At 41.9% G+C, this 23,516-nt stretch overlaps 1 protein-coding gene across 2 annotated transcripts in view; it reads right to left on the bottom strand.

Annotated features, from left to right (window-relative positions):
- BIN3 (bridging integrator 3) overlaps positions 1–23,516 on the bottom strand; it is a 118,387-nt gene that overhangs the window by 61,986 nt on the left and 32,885 nt on the right. The window contains exons 2-4 of one of the 2 annotated variants that reach the window (XM_087938683.1): positions 21,413–21,461; positions 6,794–6,834; positions 3,316–3,377 (exon numbers count right to left, since the gene is read on the bottom strand). In XM_087938683.1, the coding sequence (XP_087794809.1) occupies positions 3,316–3,377; positions 6,794–6,834; positions 21,413–21,461 (152 nt within the window). The remainder of the gene's footprint in view (positions 1–3,315; positions 3,378–6,793; positions 6,835–21,412; positions 21,462–23,516) is intronic. The other variant, XM_087938684.1, reaches the window with a different exon arrangement.

The following is a 23,516-nucleotide window of genomic DNA, read 5'->3' as shown; positions in this document are numbered from 1 at the left end:
CCCCCCACCCGCCCACCCCCCAAATAAAAATCCTCTGGCAGCTGTGACAAGATAATGAAGGCAAAGCAAAGTTTGCAAGGTGTAAAATCCCAACAAATGCAGTTTAGATTTATATACGGGAAAACATTTAGGTTGCTAAGGTGTTAAAAACCACATTTTAGAACATTTTGTCCTGGGGACAGTTTTAAAAGCAAAGCAGAGGAGCATCCTTTCCCAGAACCAAGGCTGGACGAATAGAATAGAATAGAATAGAATAGAATAGAATAGAATAGAATAGAATAACAAGAGTTGGAAGGGACCTTGGAGGTCTTCTAGTCCAACCCCCTGCCTAGGCAGGAAACCCTACACCACTTCAGACAAATAGTTATCCAACATCTTTTTAAAAACTTCCAGTGTTGGAGAATCCACAACTTCCAGAGGCAAGTTAGTTGTTCTCACTGTCAGGAAATTTCTCCTTAGTTCTAAGTTGCTTCTCTCCTTGATGAGTTTCCATCCGTTGCTTCTTGTCCTGCCCTCAGGGGCTTTGGAGAATAGCTTGACTCCCTCTTCTTTGGGGCCGCCCCTGAGACATTGGAAGACTGCTATCATGTCTCCTCCCCTTGTCCTCCTTTTCACAAGACTAGACATAGCCAGTTCCTGCAACCGTTCTTCGTATGTTTTAGCCCCCAGTTCCCTAATCATTTGTGTTGCTCTTCTCTGCAAAGGAGCATCCATGAATTTTAACTGAACCCGGGTTCAAATTTCACAGGCGCTAGGGCATAAATGTGTACTCATACAGCTTTCTGGCTGCCCTTGGGTCCCTGAAGACTTTTTAAAGATAGGATGCATGTCTTAAAATTAACAGGAATTAACGTGAATTGGTACGCAAGCCCTTTGTCACCATCGAGTTTTGAACTTCATTTAGTTCAATGTTTTGCTCATAGATGGGCCCATTTCTCCAGAAAGGGGAAAAAATAAAGGAAAATGTAAGATGAAACGACAGGGAGAACATTCTCGGGGGGATACAAGGGCTGGCTGGGGAAAGTGTCCCTACTTTGTCTTCGATGGATAATATTTTGTGACCTGCAGTCGTTTTGACATACACGGACTTCAGAAATTATGGGACTTGTTTCTCAGGTGCATATAGCAATAATGCTGAAAAGCTACTTTTTTTTTTTTTTGCTGTGAGATTTGAACCCACAGTGACCCTACAAAGACGAGGGGGCTCAAGTTATTTTCCAAAGCACCACAAGGCAAGAAGGGGAAACAATGGTTGGAAACTAACCAAGGAGAGAAGCAACCTGGAACTAAGGAGAAATTTTCTAAGGGTGAGAGCAAACAACCAGTCGAAGAGCTTGCCTTCGGATGCTGTGGAGCCTCTATGGAGGCTTTCAAAGAAAAAAGACTGGACAGCCATTTGTAAAGAATGATAACAGGCTCTCCTGCTCCAGCAGAAGACCTCCAAGGTCCTAACTCCATTATTCTAGAATATATCAAATGATCAATCTTCCATCATTGGACACTGATGACATTAAGAGATTGATGACACTCGTAGAGAGAGTAGGGAAGAGAGAACAGAAGGGAGTCTCTGCCTCAGTTCTTGGCTCTGGCAACGGCTCACTGGCAGCTTCCATTGGTACATCTCTCAATTATTTATCAGAGAGGAGTGGGACTTGGAGGTATTCCTCTAACCCCCTTTGAACAGATTGGAGTGTTTCCAGTTTCTGTTACCAGCAAGAAGGACAAACCAAACAGAAGATTGCCCCAGCTCCAGAGATTGGGACGGTGCATCTTTAAATGCAAAATAATGTGTGGCTTTTAGGTGGTATAATAGGTAAACTTGTGACGATGCTTCAGAGCTGAAAGAAGGAGCAGTCTGGGAGAAGCGTCTTCTCACAAATCTTTCAGGGCTGATCCAGCATTGATGCCCCTTGAAAAGAAGGAAAAGGAATTCCCTGCAAGGGAAGGAGGGAGGGAAGAAGGAAGGAAGGCAGGAAGGAAGGAAGGGAGGGAGGGAGGGAGGGAGGGAGGAAGGAAGGAAGGAAGGAAGGAAGGAAGGAAGGAAGGAAGGAAGGAAGGAAGGAAGGAAGGAAGGAAGGAAGGAAGGCAGAAAATAGGAGAAAGGGAAAAATATTCCTAATTTGGGGGCTAATGCTACCTCTATTTACAAGGAAAAGCAGAGCACCAGCTTTTCATATTTAAAACCATAATGGTACAGATGATTGCTCTGCATTTTACTAGAATTTCTGGGTCAACTCAGAACCAGAAAGAAGTTCAGATTCTGAATTTATGCATAGATGAATCCTATGTTCAGAAAATTACATGAACATTCAGACTCATAAAAGCTTTTTGGTTTCTAAGAAAACCAAAGAAAACAGAATTTATTTAAATGCTTTTATTCATTATTAGGAGGCAGACAGTGAACCACCCTAAAGTTTAAAACTGTTCCTCACTTTCTCATTTGGGGAAGTGACATTTATGGTTTCACTGATGACAAAATCCTATTTTTTCTTCTAGGAAAAAAAATGCGCATTTTCCCCTTCATTCTGACCTTTTTGTTTCATTTCATTCTCGGCTTGATTTTTGCTCTGGCCACGCGTTAATTTTAATCTTCAAAATAATGTGAGAACAAAGAAGACCAGGGACTTTTTTTTTAGGATCAGAGGAACATGGAGTATACTTTTTGTTTTGTTTTCTACAGTCTGCAGCTATAGCAAAATACCTACTGTCGACTTTAGGAGTTGTAAAAAGCTGCTGGGCTGTTTCTATCATTATTTTAGGGCCCTTACTTAGTTCTTTATCTACATTTCTCTCCTCTCAGTTTGCTTAGATGCCACTTTGGATGGGATGGGATGGGATGGGGCTCCTACTGGAGATGCCACAGAACACAACACAAAAAGGACAAAAGGGCAGGAGAAAATCAACACCTGGACTCCAGATGTTTCTCTCCAAAATCTCAGAAGCCAACAGCTGTGTCAGTAGGAAAAGAACAAACAGAAGACATGACTGCCAGTTTACTCCCTGCTTCCTACGCTTATCACAGTGTCCAAACCAAGTTAAATCCAGCCTTAATCAGGAATTCCCTGGATAATTTTTCTTTTACAGGCTGTTGGAAAGTATTCGTTATTCCTTTGTGCTAATCAGTTTGTAAAATATAGTTTATAAGACTTTTTTTTTTGTTTAATAGAAGGGGACATTTTTTGACCAGTGGGAAAAAAAAACCTCAACAGAGGCTTAATGAACTGTGGCTAAATATGCACTTCAGAATAAGGGGCCTAGGGGAAAAAAATAATCAAAAATGGCTCAAATCTCACTTAGTACAGCAGATTCGCATACCTAGATCTGCATCCGTGCTTTTCTTCATATCTTTTTGGAGCTTCTTCGTTTGATCTTCCAACCTATAAATAGAAAAAATAGTTTTGTTTTAAAACGCATATAATTAAAGCTCTCTCTCTCTCTCTCTCTCTCTCTCTCTGTGTGTGTCTTTCTCAGTGCAAAACAAACTGCAAATGACAAGAAGGGAGAAACAGAGGAGAAGGGAGAAGGCAGTGGCTGGATTTTGGTTTGTGATATATAGCAGCCAACAGAGAAGACTCGAAAAGGACAAACACAGGGAATATATATTCCATGGCCAACATGATCAGGAAGAACCGTTGGGAGATCTTCAGATATAGGAAGTTTTAGTAAACAAGAATTCTGCTTTTCCTAACTTTTCCATCAATTTGTCATGGAGGACTGAACTGTTATATGCATTGAGCCCAGGAGGACCAACACACTTAGACCAAAATTGCTCCTTCTGTGATGATATGCACAAACGACTGTTGACTTCATAGTTGTATCCTTTGTTCCTTTTTAACATGAATTGCACCTGCAACGAACTGCAGTAAAAACAGGCGGTCCTTTGATCTCCCTATGGATAACCCTGCTTCTGCAGATTTATTTTGTACATGCTTTGCAAAGAACCATACAGAACTCCCAAAGCAACTGTCATACTTAATGTGACAGAAGAGGGAACGTACTGCATACCTGGGGAGTCATTATGTTAATGTAAATCAGCTCGGGCTTTCTCTTGGCCCTGATAACTTGCTTTTTAATTTACAGTATTTCTACTCCTCCACCATTATGTCTCGAGGTGGCTTACAAATCCAAGAATAATGAAAAACCCATTAAGCATCATACTATTTCTAAACATATCAGTAAAACGGAAAACAACTCCACTGTCAACTATAGAAAGCAAACTGTAGATACTGGTTTCCAAAGGGTGGTTGGAAAAGCCATATTTTCAACACATTTTGACATGTGGAGAAGTTTCTCTCTCTCTCTCCACACCCATCTTCTATCTATCTATCATCTATCCATCTGTCCATCCATCTATCATCTCTATCATCTATCTATTTATCGATTCTCTCTCTCTCTCTCTCTCCTCTCTCTCTCTCTCTATCTTTCTATCTCTACGGTATCATGTATCCATCCATTTGTCATCCATCCATCCATCCAGTCTGTCTCTCTGTCTGTCTCTCTGTCTGTCTATTGTCTCTCTATCTTATCCACAGACATACATACACTAATGGGATGCTGCTGCAAACGCTCATAAATGTGGTGATGTTGGTGGTAGGACCGTCAGAACTTTGAATCCAGGTTGTAAATACCCGGTAGGAAGATCTGTTGTAACTCTGAATGGTTGCTAAGCAACTGGATGTAAGATGAGGACTGCCTGTACCACTGAAAAGGCATCAAGGCAAATCCCTGTTCCCAAGGATACTCCCCAGTAGCTTACAGAACAGAAATCAAGTAAGAGCACAAATGGAATTCAGTATGCAGGATGTGAGCATAAAAATAACTGCATATGATCTAAGTGCTTGCAGTTTCTATCATTACTGTATCGTTTTAACAAAAATGTTTTTCTTTTCCTGTGTAACTCTTAACTTCCATCTCGTGCCAAGACACTGGATTCTGTTCATTTCTATACGTTGTCTAAAAGTATTTGTTGCATATTCACCATGTAATTAAACAGATGAATTAATTAGTGTGTAATTAACTAATTAAACCAACATGGATTTGGGAGACCTCTCTTATATTCTCCTTGTGTGCAAACAAATATTCGTACTTTCCAAGTGAAGAGTTAAAAGAAGTGGCTGTGATGACCCAGGGTGGGATACGAAATAAACACAGTCACAAAAACAGGTGAAGCCCCTTTTATTCCTTCATTTTGCTTCCAAGCTTCTTCAAATATCCTTGACTGGAAACAGAAAAACTCCCCCACAAGCAGTTAGGAAAAGGAGGAAATGCCTATAAATTATAAAGAGTAAAAAAAACAATACAAACCACACTGAAGCAATTAAGGGAACCCGGCAAGATAAGGGCTTGAAGACATCCACAGATATTGGAATACAGACTGGGAAGGACGCCAAATTCAGAGAGGAACGACAGACTAGAGATATTTCCACGCTTTGTTTCCAGCATTGGCCCATACGCATGTCCATCCTTTCAATCAGTTCTCACAGCTGCAGCCCATAAAGAGGCTCAATGCCCTTTCCTCCCCCATAGACCATGCCATTTACGTCTCTCCTTTATCTTCTCCTCCCTGCGTGCCCTAGGATGGAGAGGGGATGGGCCTGGGTCTTTCTCTGACTGACCAGTCGGCCTTACCCTTCCCCAGCCTCCTCCACAACCCCCGGAGCAACACTTCCACTCCCTGTCGGCTGTTCCTCCTCTCCCTTGGAGTCAGTCTCCAACAGGGGAATGTCAGTGGCTCACACTTCCTCTTTGGGAGACAATTTTGTCACAGAATTCCTGCCCAACCGAGTCAGTAACAGGAACTGTATCAAATAATGAAGAAATAGAGAGAAATCCTAGAGCTTTTCTCTCCAGGCTGCTGAAAACTGGTCAATTAGGTGAGAAAAGTAGAAAGAACAATACTGTAAGTCCCTTGTATCTTGGAGACTGCTGACATTATAACAGTAAATAAAGGCTGATTGATTTAATGTTGGGAAGGAACAGCTCAGATAAAATTACATGTCTATTGTCCCTCACACACAGAATATCACAATGGTGTCTTATGCAATTATTATGATTTGGGGAGACTGACTCTTACCCTGATCAATCTAAGTAGGTTTTCTCAACATTGACAACTGTTGGATGTTTGGACTTCAACTCCCAGAATTCTCCAATCAGCCATGCTGGGGAAATCTGGCTGAGGAAGTCTGGGAGTTGAAGTCCAGACTATCTTACAGTTGCCAAGGTTGAGAAATATGAATAAAAGGTTCAAATTTTCTTGTGTATTGTTCAAATACAAGGCAGGCATGGGAAACAATGGCTACCAAGCAATTGAAAAACAAATCAGATCCTGAAATGAAGGACTAAGACTAAACTGTGATTAACCATGTTTTATAGATTTGTGAACTGCCTTGAGTGATGTATGAGTCTTGTATCTAACTAAATAAAACAAATAACTGTTGGCGAGAAGATAATCAACTCTGGATGTGGCTAAGGAACTCTGGGAGTTGAAGTCCACCAGTCTTAAAATGGCCAAGGTTGGAGACCCCTAATCTAGGTCTCTCTCTGTAGCCCCATTTCCATCCTACTTAAGCCTTTATAGGAACAATAAACATTAAGCACCGGTGCTTAAGTTATCTTGTTTCCTCTCCTCTAATGTCATGTCATTTTTGATTACGAGCAATTTCTTATTATTCCGTAAGCTGCTCTGAGAGCCTGTCAGTCTGAAAAGGAACATAAATGGAAGGAAGGAAGAAATGTAAGGAGAAAAGAGCCAAGAAAGTACACCCACCCGAATGAAATGGCTAAGAATACTTACTGTTGAAGTTTTCCATATTCCCGTTCAAAATCTCTCTCAACCTGTGAGAGGAAAAATAATCCAAATTATGCTAAAAATCCAGGGCTGCATTTTACGACCTTCCTTGCCTCAGTTGTTAATTGAATCACAATGACGCTATAGAGCCCTGCATATCAGAACAACTAGACACAAGGACAGTTTTTCCCCCGAATACCATCACTCTGTTAAAGAACTAATTCCCACAACACTATCCAACTATTTACAAAGTCTGCACTACTATTACTATTCATCTTCTCATCACTCCTTATCACCCGTCCCCTCCCTCTTGTGACTGTATGACTGTAACTTTGTCGCTTGTATCCTTACGACTTATATTGACTGTTTCCTAGTATGATTTGATTGCTTATTGTACCCTATGACTATTATTAAGTGTTGCACCTTATGATTCTCGACTCTTGATGAGTGTATCTTTTATGTACCCTGAGAGCATTTGCACCAAGACAAATTCCTTGTGTGTCCAATCACACTTGGCCAATAAAGAATTCTATTCTATTCTATTCTATTCTATTCTATTCTATTCTATTCTATTCTATTCTATTCTATTCTATTCTATTCTATTCTATTCTATTCTACTCTACTCTACTCTACTCTACTCTACTCTACTCTACTCTACTCTACTCTATTCTAATCAGGGACAAAGCCAGCTTTACAAGGAACTGCATTTGATGCATAACTAAGCAACTCATCTGCAACAAACAGGATGGATTTGATTGAAATCAAGTTGATTTAAATCACTAGTAGAAATCATGATTTAAATGACTAGTAGAAAGGCTTGATTTAAATCAACTCGATTTAAATCCTAAATTTTTAAAGAGCGACTGTCATTCTGTCCTGCAGCGGCTCCTCCTCTGATCCGCTGTTGACTCAGTGACAATCCCATTCACTTTAATGGGATAGCTGGAGATGTAGCAGGGATACAACAAGGTGAGGAATGTCGCAGGTAGCAGGTGAGTGGATGCCCACCAACAGGTGCTGCCATGATGGATCTGAAATGACAGGTGCTCTTGAAATTAAGGGCTCATTCTTGCTGGTAGTTAGAATCTTTAATATTATTATTTGCAAACAAAAATGAAGGTTTCCTATTTAGCTTGCAGAGCTTGGATTCACTGAAGTGAGTTTACCCAAAATGTAAATATTGTAGAATATACAGCCTCAGGCTACATAACTAAGCTCCATTTCATGTTGAATAAACTGAATTATTAATAGATCTTAAATAGAAAACGATCTGTTTTACTTCCTTTACTTTTTACTCCAAAAGCATTTTATTAAAATAAATTTGATAAAAAAATTTAAAAATCCGATTAGAATTTTTAAAAAAATCCAGTTTTTTTAAAAAAAATTATTATTATTATTATTTTAAAAAAACCCATCGATTTTTATCCACCCTGGCAAAACAAACCTGTCCCAAATATCATGTGCTGGGTGGGTTAATCCCTCTCTTAGAAGCCATTTGACATTTAAGGCAGAAAATTTAGGAAGTTATCCAAGAGCTTTGGCCAGCCAGCATAATTTTTACTTTTGGGGTGCTGCTAAGCCAGAGGAAATGTTGATGCTTGGTTTCTGAAGAGATGAAAACAATGGCTGGTTAAAGAACTGGGAAAGCTTTGTTACTAACCGTGAACATTTGCTTTTCTGGTTTATTCTTGCTTAATTTAACTGCTGAAATATGAAGATGTTCTGCCTGAATGGATTTGGTAGAGACGACCCCAGTTTTCAGAACTCTGGACAGTTGCTCCTATCTACCCTTGTTTGATCCATTTGATAAGAGCTTTTTCGTTTGGTCCTAGCCAAGACTTAGCCAAAGTTCGACCTTTTGTGCTTCAAAACTGAAGTCTGAATCTTCCCAGCAAGACTGGAAAAGAATACAGTATTATCCACGATGCTTAAGGCAGCAACTCTAACTATGATCATTGTGATTGCTTTGATCTGTATTGCTCTCATTTTTGTTTGCATATATTTCCCTACTCTTGTTTGGCTACAGAAGAAGAATCAAAAGAATGACTAATAAAGCTTTCAGTAATTTGTAACATTTAGTGAGCTCCAGCGTTCTAAGCCCATCTTGATTAAACTGCTAGGAGCATCATACTGTCAAGACGGGCTCATATCGAAATGCATTTTTGTTTGCTTTAATATCTCCCTGCTTGGGTGTTCTTCTCTTCACATAAAAAGGTGTGAAAGAAAAGGCTTCAGCCAGGTCTACCAAAAGGTATGGGGACAATTTATTGGCTTTCTTCCAAGAGAGAGTATGTTCCATTTTATAACATGCTCAGTCAGCTTCAAAATCTACCAAGCAAAACTCAAAAGGTGACATTGGTTGAATAAAGTTTACATATTATTTCTAACAACATTTCCCTTAGTAGTTTACGCCAAGCCACCATGATCAAGTTCCAATCCTTAAAGGCATGGATCTCAAAATAACTTGCTGTGTCCCCTTAACCTCTGAAAGAAGAAATGTTATGGTCTCTGAAAGCATCAGTTTAAGACTCCAAAGCTGGCAAAAGACCATTCCGACTTCTGCTTTGCCGCTCTGGAGGAAAACGTTAGAAAGTTGAAGTCCAGGCTGCTTAAAGTTACAAGGCCGGGAAACACTAATCTAGAAGTGCAAGAACTAGTATTAATTCAGGGCTTTTGCAACATCTGGAATTATGGACCCATGAAGGGAACGACAATTCCAACTGCATTTTCCCACCGCAGTTGATGTTACCTAAAGGAACCTCATCCCACCCCACATCCCAGGGTGCATTTCATGTGCTGGATTTTTATTGCTGTTTTGTTTCGTTTTTGTGTACTTTGTTTTTTTTTTTAAAAAAAATCATTTTAATTGTAGGCTGCCTCGGGAACACTGAGCTGCTGAAGGCCCAGGATATAAATATAGTAAATAAATACATAGCTCGATGGCAGAAGCACATATTTTGGGGGCAGAAAACGCCAAGGTTCAGTTTCCCAGCATTTGAGCTAAAAAGAAACTGCCGGTAACAGGACCAAGAAAAACTGAGTGTCTGGATTTAGAGCAGCTCGGCTGGCAATCAGAAGGAACAGCCCAGAGTTGGAGAGACCAGTGAAATAAAAAGAAAGGATATCCATATCATTGGTGGATTTTATGCAGACTTGGTAATATATATGTATTATTTACAAATAATCACACACTAATATTTGTCACCTGATTTCTATCATAATAGTATTTCTGTCGCATAGAGGAGATGAGGCAAACCTTTCCAATTTATTATGCACTTCTCAAAAAAGTATAATAATCTGAAACCTCTGAGTCATAAAAGACACGCAGCTGAATTCCCCCAGCGAGATTCTAAAGAAATGAATGGGGGTATTGGAAAGTCTAGGACATACTGAAATTGTTGCCATCTTCCAAAACACAATTAACAGTAAACAATTCCCACAAGATGTTTTAATGTACCTAATTGTTATGATACCCAACCATAAAGGTAACAACAGTCTCATGCATATGGATTCATTTAATCTGCATAATTCTGAACGAAAATGGGCTCCTTGATGCTCCAAATATCATTATAAACCCCTTTTAAGCATGGTATCATTCAATACTTGGAATACTTTCTAGGTTATTATTAAATGGATACCTAACATTTAAAAAAAGTCTGCACTACTATTACTGTTCATCTTCTCATCACTTCTTATCACCCATCCCCTCGCACTTACGACTGTAACTTTGTCGCTGGTATCCTTACGATTTATATTGATTGTTTCCTAGTATGATTTGATTGCTTATTGTACCCTATGACTATTATTAAGTGTTGTACCTGATGATTCTTGACTGTACACTGAGAGCATATGCACCAAGACAAATTCCTTGTATGTCCAATCACACTTGGCCAATAAAGAATTCTATTCTATTCTATTCTATTCTATTCTATTCTATTCTATTCTATTCTATTCTATTCTATTCTATTCTATTTCTATTTCTATTTCTATTCTATTCATATTAATCTCATCACTCCTTATCACCCATCCCCTCCCACTTGTGACTGTATGACTGTAACTTTGTTGCTTGTATCCTTACGATCTATATTGACTGTTTCCTAGAGTGATTAGATTGCTTATTGCACCCTATCTATCATTAAGTGTTGTACCTGATGATTCTTGACTCTTGATGAATGTATCTTTTCTTTTATGTATAGTGAGAGTATCTGCACCAAGACAAATTCCTTGTGTGTCCAATCACACTTGGCCAATAAAGAATTCTAATTCTAATGCTAAAAAGTTGCTTGGACATTTCAACGCAGGAAACAAACTAGTAAAGTAGAAAAACCACACCCCTTACCAACACAGGAAAGGTAAGCTAGCATATATAAACAGGGAGAAAACCCTTCACTCACTAGCACTGACGATGTTACCTACTTGGGTAATGAAATGTCTGCAAACAACCATGAAGGATGGCACAGTTCAATCCTGAGCTACAGATTATATTCCTTTTTATTAGCCTGATGTCTCTTGGAGTTCTATTATAGAGCAAATGTGTAACTTTCTCTCAAACTTTTTCGGATGATTCTATTCTATTCTATTCTATTCTATTCTATTCTATTCTATTCTATTCTATTCTATTCTATATTCTATTCTATTCTATTCTATTCTATTCTATTCTATTCTATTCTATTCTATTCTATTTACTCTACTCTACTCTATTCTTCTCTTCTGCGGTACTAATCCTTCCCGCGATTTTGATTCTACACCTCTGGTTATACAACCAAGGAATGCATAGGATTTTTTGGCAGTTGCTGCACACAGCTGGATCATGTTTAAGGGATCATCCACTGGGACTCCAAGATCCCTCTCACAGTTACTGTTTTTGAGCCAGGTCTCGCCTCATGTCTACTTGTACCATTGGAAAAAGCAAATGGCAGTTCCGTTAAGTCAAGTCTTCATAGTAGCACCTGACGTCAACCCAGGGTGAGTGAGACAGAGATGCCTTTCAGTCCCGCTCCCATCTGCAGTGCTGCTCGAAATAGACATATTATCTTATTCCAGCACCTACTCAGGCATGTCCGCACAGGAGGTTCCTGACTCCCACTTCTGTAAAAATGCAGGAAACTGACCCAGGCAAACAAAAGAAACCCATATGGCATTGGATTACTTGTGCCGACACGGGCCTTTTTTCCCCCCCCTTCTCCCCACAAATAGACTGCAAACGTTTTGAGCAACATTGAACGCCTTCCATTTGCCACATCGTGGTTTGAATTCGCAGGTCTTCCCGCAGCCATGATGTGATATATAGCACGATAAGGGAAGTCCATCGCTGTCTTTGAAAAGCAGGCCCATTGTTTATAGCTTAGATTTATATAGTGCTGGTCAACCTTGGGCAATGTACAGAATAAAAAAATGAAATGTATTATACCTAAAAAGTATGTTGAGACAAAGCGATTTTTAATTAAAAGTGGTTAAACAAAGAAGAGTCGGGATATTATAAAATTTGGGATATGTGGTCCGATTGGTTGGAAATTAAGCGAACAGAAAATAATGAAAGTTAAAATAAGTAATATTGCTTTGTTTCCTCTACTCCCGTGATGGCGAACCTATGGCACATGTGGCACGCAGAGCCATTTGTGCCAGCACGCGAGTTGCAAGCAAACTTACCTCACTGTGCATATGCGTGCCTCACAGCTGATTTTTGGCGGGTTTGAGGCCTTTTTCAGCCTCCCAGAGGCTTGAGGAAGGCTTCTGCTGGCTGAAAACTAGGCCCATTTCATCACTTCCTGTTTTTTACGAAAATACCGGACATGACGAAATGGGCCTAATTTTCGGCCTGCAAAGCCTGCAGAAGCCTTCCTCAAGCCTCTGGGAGGCTGAAAAAGGCCTCAAACCTGCCGAAAATCAGCTGTGAGGAGCAGTGCAGGTAAGGGGGTGGTGGGGGTAGGTGGGGATTGTGCACGCATGTGTAGGGGGCATGATTGCCTTCTGGGTGCTGGCACACGAGCAAGAGTGTGCGCACAATTTTTGGCACAGGAGCCACAAAGACTAGCCACCACTGCTCTACTCCAACCTCCTATTCCAACAACTTCTAAGACTACTGTCAAAAAAAAAAAAAAATCCTAAATAACTCTAAATTGAAACTTGGTTCCTTCACTTGTATATATCCCACAACAGCTTCTTTCCCTTCAACACGAAACTTTAGGGATAACAGCTACTATAATCTGCACTATCTTTTTTAATCCACAAAGTACTTAATAATTGAGTATAAATTCCAACTTGATGAATGTTGGGAATTACAGGAGAAGTAAATGTAAATACCGTTTATGCTATCTGGATGACAGATAAATGTATATATTCGCATAACAATGTACATAAATGTATAAAGCACAAGAGATAGAGATGTATAATATGAATGTTACAGTACTGTTAATGTTGTGGTTGGTTTTTTTCTTTTAAAAATGCTAAAGAATTAATCAAGTTTAATTTTTTTTAAAAAAAGTGGTTAAACTGAAATAACCATTTGAGCAAATTAGTCCAACTGAAAGTCATTGTATAATCTATGGCACTTCTGAAAATATTTACAGATTTGTCTTCTGGCAAAGACAAAGCTCCCAAATTCTTTGTCTGGTAGGAAAAAAAGAGAGAGAAAGAGAGGGAGGGAGGAAGGAAGGAAGAAAGAAAGCTGATACAAATGATATCTATCCCAATTGAAGCTAACTTGGAGTTGCTGGTCCCATGGCTAAAACAGCTGGTTTAATTTTAGGACTTTCCTGCAATCCCTACATTTGCAACTTCTTTCATAATGGAGGGTTCAGGAAAACTTGACAGTTTGCACCTTGGTCTCTGCCCTTTTGATTATTCTCACTAGAGCTATTATGTAAATAGTGACTGTGTGCATTTATTCCATGGAACAAATGAATACAATTACTTTTATCTTTCCATATTCACATCTTTGCTAATAAACACATTCGTTATTGCACCTACTCACGGTTGGAAGGCTAGAGCAGGCGTGTCCGATCTTGGCAACTTTAGGCTCTGTGGACTTCAATTCCAAGAATACCCCAGCCAGCAAAACTCAGAATTCCTCAGCCAGCAAAAAGTCCACAAGTCTTAAATTGCCAATGTTGGACACCTCTGCTGTAGTGATATGTATTCCATTTATATGGCAAAAGGACCACTGAAAATGGTCTTGTTATTAGCTGCATCCCTCAGGACTGTCTGGTGGAAGATAATCAGCAATTCACAATAGTCTGACCAGGAGGAAAGACAGAGAATGTGACTCATTTTGTCCTAAGATAAGAAGCAAAATGTCTTCAAAAGAAAAAACAAGGAAGTCCAGGTGTCTCCTGAAAAAAAAAAAAACACCTTGGGGACAACCATGACCTGGAGGACTGAGAATCTCTACACAATTTGGGATGGACACCTTTTGGATGGTGTGGGAGTAGGAATGGATTCCCAGAGGGGAAAAATTGCAGACTTCAGGAACCAGGAGCACTTGGAGGCTTATCCAAGATAAACCTCCAAGTGGCCTCAAAGACCCTCTCAAAGGATGCAAACGACTAGCTGTCTGCAAGGAATAGAAATCCTTCCATTCCTCACCATCCAGTCAGAGCCGAAGAAGCTTCTCGGATCAGAAGAGAAACGTCTTCAAAGAAAAACCAAGGAACAGGAACCATTTGCGCTACTCAGGTGACACTGAGGACACAGATAAAACTCCAAGTGGCCTCAACGACCCTTTAAAAGGATGCAAATGACCAGCTGTCTGCAAGGAATATAAATCCTTCCATTCACCCACCATCCAGTTAGAGCCGAAGAAGCTTCTTGGATGAGAAGCAAAATGTCTTCAAAGGAAAAAAACAAACAAACAAACCACAAGATGTCCAACTGCCTCCATAAAAAGCACCTTTGAGACTAGGAGTGATTCAATACAATTGACACCATGACTTCCTTTGAAGGACTAGAATAGAGAAGGCTTATTAAAGAAATAACTAATGTCTTTTTCAGCTGTATCTGATATCTCCTAAAAGTGTTACTAAGCCACTCTTGGCATGAGATATATATTTTTTTTTTCTTGCTTGCTTGGAGAAAAAAAACCACACACACACACATAATCCCCTTTTAAGCCAAACCCTTCGCGCCTGCCCCTCCATCGCTGGGAGTTGGAGCTGACTCTGGAAATAGCCCGTTGTTAATTTCTACTCCGGCCCCCCTCTGTGTGTGCATGTTTGTGATCTAGACTGGTGAGTGGGAGGGCCTCTCCATCAAAACCACTTCCCCTCTCCGATCAACAGTGGATTCAGCCATAAAGATGCCATACCTTCCCACTTCCTGAAACATAATCTAAAGGCGAACATCTGGAAGACGGAACGCAGGGCAGTTAGAAGGGAATAAAAATGTCACTCTGCCGGCCACTGCCGGCCATTTATTCTGCAAATGGCAGGAAAACCAGCGGTGGCCACAAGCATGTTATAGAGGTGTTTCGTCCCCCGCACTTCACCGAAAAAGCACGGCCTTAAGGACAGAGTTGGTCTGGCCAGGGAGATCCTTAGCCTTCAAAATACATGCATACGCTAACTTGGCAACTTTAAGGCTTGCGGACTTCAACTCCCAGAATTCTCCAGCCAGCATAGCTTACTCTCTTGTGATCCCTTCCTCTGCAATCTCTGTCCACTTTAGGAGATTAAGAGAGAGAGAGAGAGAGAGAGAAAAAGCAGGCACGGCTGGCTGGAGAATTCTGGGAGTTGAAGTCCGCAAGCCTTAAATTTGCCAAGTTTGAGGGAGCCCTGCTTCTAACCTTTCTACAAATATTTAAAGAAGTGGTCATTGTTGTACTGTGTGTGCCAGTGAATTTTAGAAGTTAATTGCACAATTCCCATTCCATCCATCATAACTCAACTTACAACCGCAACCGATCCCGGCATTTCTCTTGCTAAGTGAGACATCTGCTGTGAGTTTTGCCTCATTTTTATGACCCGGCTTGCCATAGCCGTTAAGTGAACTGCTGCGGTTTTGAGTTTGTAAGGACACTGTGAAGTGAATCTGTCTTCCGCATGGAGTCTGCTTGTCGGAAGGTCCCAAAAAGAGGAATCACATGACCCCGTCATAAATAGGAGTCAGTTGCCAAGCATCTGGATTTTGATTAAGGCGATCGTGGGGATACCACAACGGGTTGTGTGAAACATGGTCAGCAATCAGGGTCTGTTATAACTGGCTAATAAACAAACTGTTGTAACTTGAGACCACTTGGATTTGCTATAGTACAGAATAGCCCTACGGTGAGATTAAGAGCAAATACATTTAACAAATAAACCAATACCTATGTCAGTGGTGGCTAACCTTTTTGGGCTCCTGTGCCAAAAATTGTGTGCGCACTCGCACACTTGTGTTTGTGTGCCAACACCCAGAAGGCAATGCGTGACCCCCCCATGCCCCTTACGCATGCTCACGCAATCCTCACCCATCCCCCCACCGCCCTCTTACCTGCACTGCGCCTCACAGCTGATTTTCGGCAGGTTTGAGGCCTTTTTCAGCCTCCCAGAGGCTTGACGAAGGCTTCTGCAGGCTTTGCAGGCTGAAAACTAGGCCCGTTTCATCACTTCCGGTATTTCTGGAAAAACAGAAAGTGACGAAACAGGCCTAGTTTTTGGCCTGCAAAGCCTTCCTCAAGCCTCTGGGAGGCTGAAAAGGGCCTCAAACTGTCCAAAAATCAACTGTGAAGCGCAGTGAGGTAAGTTTGCCTGCAGCTTGCATGCCGGTGGCCATCACGGACCTATGTTCCCCTCTTTTCCCTACAGTAGCCACTCTGTGAAGTGAGTGGGACGGAGACAGAGTGTGTGGCCCAATGTTATGCAGCTGTCTTTCGTGCCTAAGATAGGACTTGTTGTGGCCCGCCAGATTCGGACAGTGAGGAGGAACATGGGCCAGTCCTGGAGTCTGGGAAAGGCTCCGATGAGGGCTCTGTGTCGGAGGCAGAGATGGGGCCAGGGCCATCCAACAGTTACCAGCTGCCTTCGTAGTCAGAGATCAGTGGGGAAGAAGAACAGCTGGAGCCTGTTCCCGATGTGCACATGCACAGTACTGCCAGAAGAAGGGAACAGCTAAGGAACAAGGGTCGACTTGGGAGTAAAGCCACAGGTGGACGGTGAATGGCCCCTCCCACAGGGAATAAAAAAGGAGCGAAAAGGGAGTGGGGTTTGCAGGAGACAATTAGTTCAATTCATCAGGGTAAAGATCTGTTCCTGCATTCTTGCCAAGAATTGTCTGCTACAGAGTGGTGTTTGGAAGGTATCGGCCTGGCAGCTCTCCAAGCCTGATCAGGGTCTGTAGTTGTGAAATCTCTTGAAAGACTGTTGGCCGGGACTTTGCTGGAGAGGAATTCACTTTAAACTAAATAAAAGGGGTTTTATCAGGACGTGGAGTCGGCTTCTAGGTGAGAATGCCTAGGTGAAAACAGGACTAGAACTCACCAACTCCCAGTTTCTAGCCTGGTGCCCTAACCACTTGACCAAATAGATTCTCTAATAACTCTCTAAACTCTTTAGGGTTTCCTGTCCTTCAACTCAGATTTTCACCTAAACTAAAAAGCATCACACCCTTTAGCCTATTCTCACAAAGAAGAGGACTCTCTAGCATTTAACTATGTACAACACTCCAGCTTCTTTTTTTTTTCATGGTATGTGGGAAAAGGTAGTTGCAAATTGTGCCTTTTCCACGTGCTTCTTCCCATTTTAAAACATGGACAAGTGGGATCCTTAAGAGGAGAACAAAGAGGGTTTTTTTTTAATGGGATGGTACAGATAAATAGCTCAGAACTGAAAGTGACATCAGGCAACCTTACTGTACTAAAATAAAACACTCTTCGTAATTGTGGTAGCAACTGGTGGTCAGGAAAGTACCTTTATATGGGAACAGAACGAGGAACCTGTAAGACCTAAATTGTTCCACCTACTAGGAATCTAAGTTTGCTATCATCACCTGTCATGACTTGTATCCAATCAGCCTCAAAGAGACCAAGCGCCAGATTCAACTGGAATGGGGCTTTGGATATGGATGCATGGGTGTATGGAATTATTTCCTCTGCTTCTGTGGACTTCTTTCAGTGATATCCTAGAAACCTGATGTCTAACTTTGGCAACTTTGAGATTTGCTGGCTGGGGAATTCTGGGAATTGAAGTCCACTGGTCTTAAAGTTGCCAAGGCTGAACATCCCTGGTTTAGATAGAACATCCTACCTCAAAGGTTATCTCATTTCTACCTTACTTCTGTTACATTCCCAGCACGTATAACCCAGCACTGCTGCCAGTCAGTTCAATCAATCAATCAATCAATCAATCAATCAAGTTTATTACAGTCACAGACCAGAACAAATATATTGACTCAGTCAATATACAATTAAAAATTATAGTATGAAATAATAAATAACAACTAAAATCAATGAGAAAATCCAGTCTGTCAATTATACATGGTCTAACTATACTAAAGGGACGCGGTGGCTCAGTGGCTAAGACGCTGAGCTTGTCGATCAGAAAAGGTTGGCAGTTCAGCGGTTCAAATCCCTAGCGCCGCATAATGGAGCGAGCTCCCGTTACTTGTCCCAGCTTCTGCCAACTTAGCAGTTTGAAAGCATGTAAAAATTCAAGTAGAAAAATAGGGACCCCTTTGGTGGGAAGGGAACAGCATTCTATGAGCCTCTGGCGTTTAGTCATGCCGGCCACATGACCATGGAGACATCTTCGGACAGCGCTGGCTCTTCAGCTTTGTAACGGAGCACCGCCCACTAGAGACGGGAACAACTAGCACGTATGTGCAAGGGGAACCTTTGCCTTTACCCTTAACTATATTAAAATTGCAATCCATAAACTCTGTGTGGCTCGTTGTAAGTTTAATACTAAAAGGGTTTGCCACATTTGTTATATAACTATGGTGGATTAGAGAGGTGTTTCCGACGAATCCCCAGTTCTAAATTCAGGTGATTTTCCCTTCCTGGTGCAGAACCAGAAAACTAGTCAGCTATATCCCTGCAGTCATCGAACCAGGGGTCAATCATGCATTCCTGATCTGTACCTTCATCCAGTGACACATCATGGATGGACCAGGTATTATTCATACAGGCCTTTACCAGAAGCAAAACCGTCCTGGTAGATCCCCATTTCACTAAAGCAACATGGTTTTTATAAAAGACTTGGTGGGAGTCTTTGTGGAAACCAAGGAAGGAATAGGTGTAAGAGAAGATCGAAAGAATAAAAGGACATCTAAGGAGCAATTAGGTATAGACTGAACATTTAAAAGACGCCGCCTAAACGTGACAGGAGATTTAACCAAATTAGTCGAATTAATCAAATGAGGAATCTCAAACAAATGCTTGGAACCCTGACTAGGAAACTGAACAAATGTCTTCCACTTTTGATATCCCACCCAGGATGTCCATGAACAATTTAGAGGAGGGTCTCCAACCTTAGCAACTTTAAGCCTGGAGGACTTCAACTCCCAGAATTGCTTTGCTGGCTGGGAATTCTGGGAGTTGAAGTCCTCCAGGCTTAAAGTTGCTAAGGTTGGAGACCCCTGATTTAGAGCAGGGGTCTCCAATCTTGGCAAGTTTAAGACTTGTGGAGTTCAACTGGAAGTCCACAAGTCTTGAAGTCGCCAAGGTCGGAGACCCCTGATTTAGAGTAATCATCATTTCATAACTGGAAATATTTCTGGAAAGAGATCAAACAAGTCCAAATGATAGTAGTCATGGAAAGGACCTCAACTCTGCACAGGCAGACCCCTAGGTTAAGAACGAGTTCTGTTTCTGTGCCAGGCTTCAACTTAAATTCATACGTAAGTTAGAACCAGTACCTATGAATGGGCCATATTATTAAAAATAAAGGACAGCATTCTCCTTCCTTAAGCTGAAGAACCGCTGAAGCCTCACAAAGTTTTCACGAACTGCTGAAAAACAAGCTGTCCATTGAAAAACACGTGGCTTCAGCAATGCATGAAAATATTGTTTTCTTCCCTGTTCTCAATTCTTCAGCAATTTGTCGGCCTGAGGAAGAAGTAAGCCCTTGGCCATCTTTAGTGATAGGCAGTCTATTTGTAAGCGTGAACCGTCCACAAGTTGGGACGTTTTTAAACCAGGGATTGCTGTACAGCAGAATGACCTTGAGTATATACCTATGACCCTTTCCTCATTTGGAAGTGAAAAGGTCACTCTAAAGCATTTAAATTAAGCCTTGATGCTCTCAAAATTTCTTTGACTTCAATTTTTACAATCTCTGTAGAGATTCTCACCCTGCCCATCTTCCAGGAGCCACATCATCCAAACTTGCTCTCCAAGGCATCATGGTGAAGAATTAATTTGGTGCTCCTAAGTTGAAAGAGTATCTCACCAGAACAGTTATGGAGGCAGCATCCAATTATAGCTAAACTCAGACACACTCAAGAGTGCAGACAGATGAAAAGTGAAGATTACATAGGAAAACTCTTAAGAGAGTGATACATAGATATGTAAAATGGATAAAGTTAGTTTTTAGTAACCAATATAAGTAAAAGATAACAATTATTGGTGATACGTACGAATAGATGATAGAAAATATAAGATAATATTGTACGTCGATGCAAAATATCGTTTGAAAATGTAATTTGATATGCACTGGTGGAAAACAATAAAAATCACATATTAAAAAAAAAAGATTATAGACAGATTATGCCAGCTTAATTTTTGAACTGGACCAAGGTGAACCTTTTCAGAAGAGCTGAGGGGGTCCTGAAATTTCATAGCACTTCAGCCTCAGCCAGCATGACTAACGTAGCTGAGCAACATTTGGGAAGCTGCAGCTTTCCCATGTCTCTTCTGCACACAGATTTCCTTGCTGCACGAAAGTCCATGTTTGCAATCAGTTGGTGTGTGTGTGTGTGTGTGTGTGTGTGTGACAGAGGGGAGGGGGGAATACACCACGTGCCCTTTCCCAGTGCTCCAAGGTACGACCAGAATATGGGAACGGCGTTGGGCGTGCGTGTCTTAAAATGCCTTTTAAAGCAACAGAGGCCCCTCCGCGATCCAAATTAATTCACGCCCCGGCACTAAGCATTCCCAGCTTCCTCTAATAAGGATCCTGCCTTTAGAAACGGTTAGATTCAGTCAGTATATGAAGCAGTCTCCCTTCTCCATCTGCTCAAGGGGAAAAAAAAAAAAAGAGGAACAAACAAGCCGCGGCTGAGAGAAGGAAGGAAGGAAACCTGCTCAACCATCTCCTAGGAAAACCATGCCAGAGTGACAAAAGCCCCTCCTCCTCCTCTCTCTCTACACACACACACACACACACACACACACACAAAGAGGCAGAAGAGGAGTGGGGGTGCTAAGAAAGCAGCAGAGACACAGCTCCAGAAGGTACCCAAAATAAGCCACCCAGCGCTGAGACACCCCCTCAGTTAAGAGAGCCGCGGTCAACGACAGAAGCAATTTCAGCTCACTCATGGTTTTTATTTTTCCCCGCCACCCACGTGCCTATAAACATATTAAAAATGGGCTGGTTAATGTGTGCTGGCTTGACTCATCAGCCATATGATCAAAGACAAGGGCTTTTTTTTTTTTCTTTCCCTTCCCCCCCAAAAAAAAACAAAAAACAGGAGGAGAGGAACGGCTTTACTCACTGTCTTGGGTACAATCTGTTTCTTAGGCTGCCCGATCTTGAATGGAATCCTGGATTGGGAAAAAGAGAAGAGAAAAGGCAGAGATTAAGAACCTTGGCAAACAAGCCAGCATGTCCTGTTTAATGTCCACCTTCCCGTTCCCCCCCCCCGAGGAGGGATAGATTAGGAATTTTAAAAATGGGGGAGCCGAGGGTCGCGCAGGCACTCCCCATCTTTGCTTGGTGGGCCCAGATCCTCAGCTCCCCAACAGGGCCAGAGCAGGGTGGCGAGATAGGGATAGGAATACCGCAGGCCTGAGCAACTTCGGCAGAGCAAAAGCTCCGCGTCGTTTTCAGCCGAAAAGCAAACGGCGGGCATCGGGGTGAAATGAAACACACCCCCGGAAATGTCTGGAGCAGAATGGGCAACGGAAAGGCATCCACACAGGTCTGCAAAGCGAGCATTTGTTGGGAGATCTCGGTCAGCGACGAACCTCATTTTCACGGCCTCTGAGAAAGAAGCAACACTTGGCCCCCCAAAAGTGGGTTTCAACCCCTTTGATATTAAACTCCCCTTTTCACAATGTATGTAGATTTATTCCGCTTTCTTCAACAGGGTATGTGGCCGTTAACAAAAGCATCACACACCAGGTCTACAGCAGAAAGCCGAGAAAAATTAGCCCCACTTTCAGAATTCTGCTTTTAATGCAGGCATTAAAAATGGATAGGCTTTTCTCAAGCCCACCTTGAACCCCCAAAGTGGAAATAATGCTGCTTAAAATAAATAAAGAGCATTGTTGCTCTTGGCCACTCCTTCCAAAGGCAGTCCAGGATACCAGTTCATTCACTCGCATTGGCTAGGACATCAATGTTTCATTGCATACTTCTCCTCCAATACATACGTGTTCTTTTGCCTCTAGCAGAAGCCACTCAGCAAAGAACGAGGCCAATTTAATATGATTTACACGTAGGGAAATATGTGCAAGGGTGTCTAGACATAGTCGTGCCTCAAGGCAACCTTAGAGGCAGAAGGAGCCCAGATGGTCTTAAGAAGAAGGCTTCCTCTTTGGAAAAATGTGAAGGGTTAATCCACTAAACCTTTGGCATACTTCCATCTAGCGGGAAGGACAGAACATGATCTGAGGGATCCTTGGTATGTGCTGTGCTTGTTTTCTTGTACACAGCAATAGTACTTAGACTTATATACCGCTTTATAATGGTTTCCAGCCCTCTCTAAGCGGTTTACTGTGTCAGCCTCTTGTCCCCAACTATCTGGGTCCTCATTTTACCCACCTTGGAAAGATGGAAGGCAGAGTCAATCAAGCTAATCAGGATTGAACTGCTGGCAGTCAGCAGAGTTAGCCTGCAATATTGCATTCAAAGAACTGAGGGAGGGAGGGAAGGAAGGAAAAGGAAGGAAGGAAAATAGCAATGGCCCTTAGACTTATATACTGCTTCACAGTGCTTTACAGCCGTCTCTCTAAGCAGTTTCCAAAGTCAGCCTCTTGCCCCCAACAATCTGGGTCCTCATTTTACCCACCTCAGAAGGATGGAAGGCTGAGTTAACCTTAAGCCCGTCAGGATCGAATTTCTGGCATTCGGCAGAGTTAGCCTGCAATACTGCATTCTTACCACTGTGCACCATGGAAGGGAGGGAGGGAGGGAGGGAGGAAGGAAGGAAGGAAGGAAGGAAGGAAGGAAGGAAGGAAGGAAGGAACAGCAATAGCACTTAGACTTATATACCGCTTCACAGTGCTTTTACAGCCCTCTCTAAGCCTCTTGCCCCCAACAATCTGGGTCCTCATTTTACCCACCTCGGAAGGATGGAAGGCTGAGTCAACCTTGAGCCAGTAAAGATCGAACTGCTGGCATTCAGCAGAGTTAGCCCGCAATACCACTTTCTAACCACTGCGCCACCATGGCTGCTTTATTACCCAAAGTTGGTAACGTCCTCAGGGCTGGTAAGGAATGGCGTTTGCTCCAGCACTGATGATGTTACCTAGTTTGGGTTATGAAACGTCTACAAGGAAACAAACAAGCACAGAGAGCACCAAGGAGCCCTCAGATCATCTTCTGTCATCCTGGCTGGAGGAGTAGGACGGAAGTGTGAGGAAGGAATCGTGGCT

Source organism: Pseudonaja textilis, chromosome 9 (assembly GCF_049901715.1).
Source record: "Pseudonaja textilis isolate UNSWEBS1 chromosome 9, rPseTex1.2, whole genome shotgun sequence".
NCBI lineage: Eukaryota > Metazoa > Chordata > Lepidosauria > Squamata > Elapidae > Pseudonaja > Pseudonaja textilis.
This window is presented reverse-complemented; position numbering and strand designations above follow the sequence as displayed.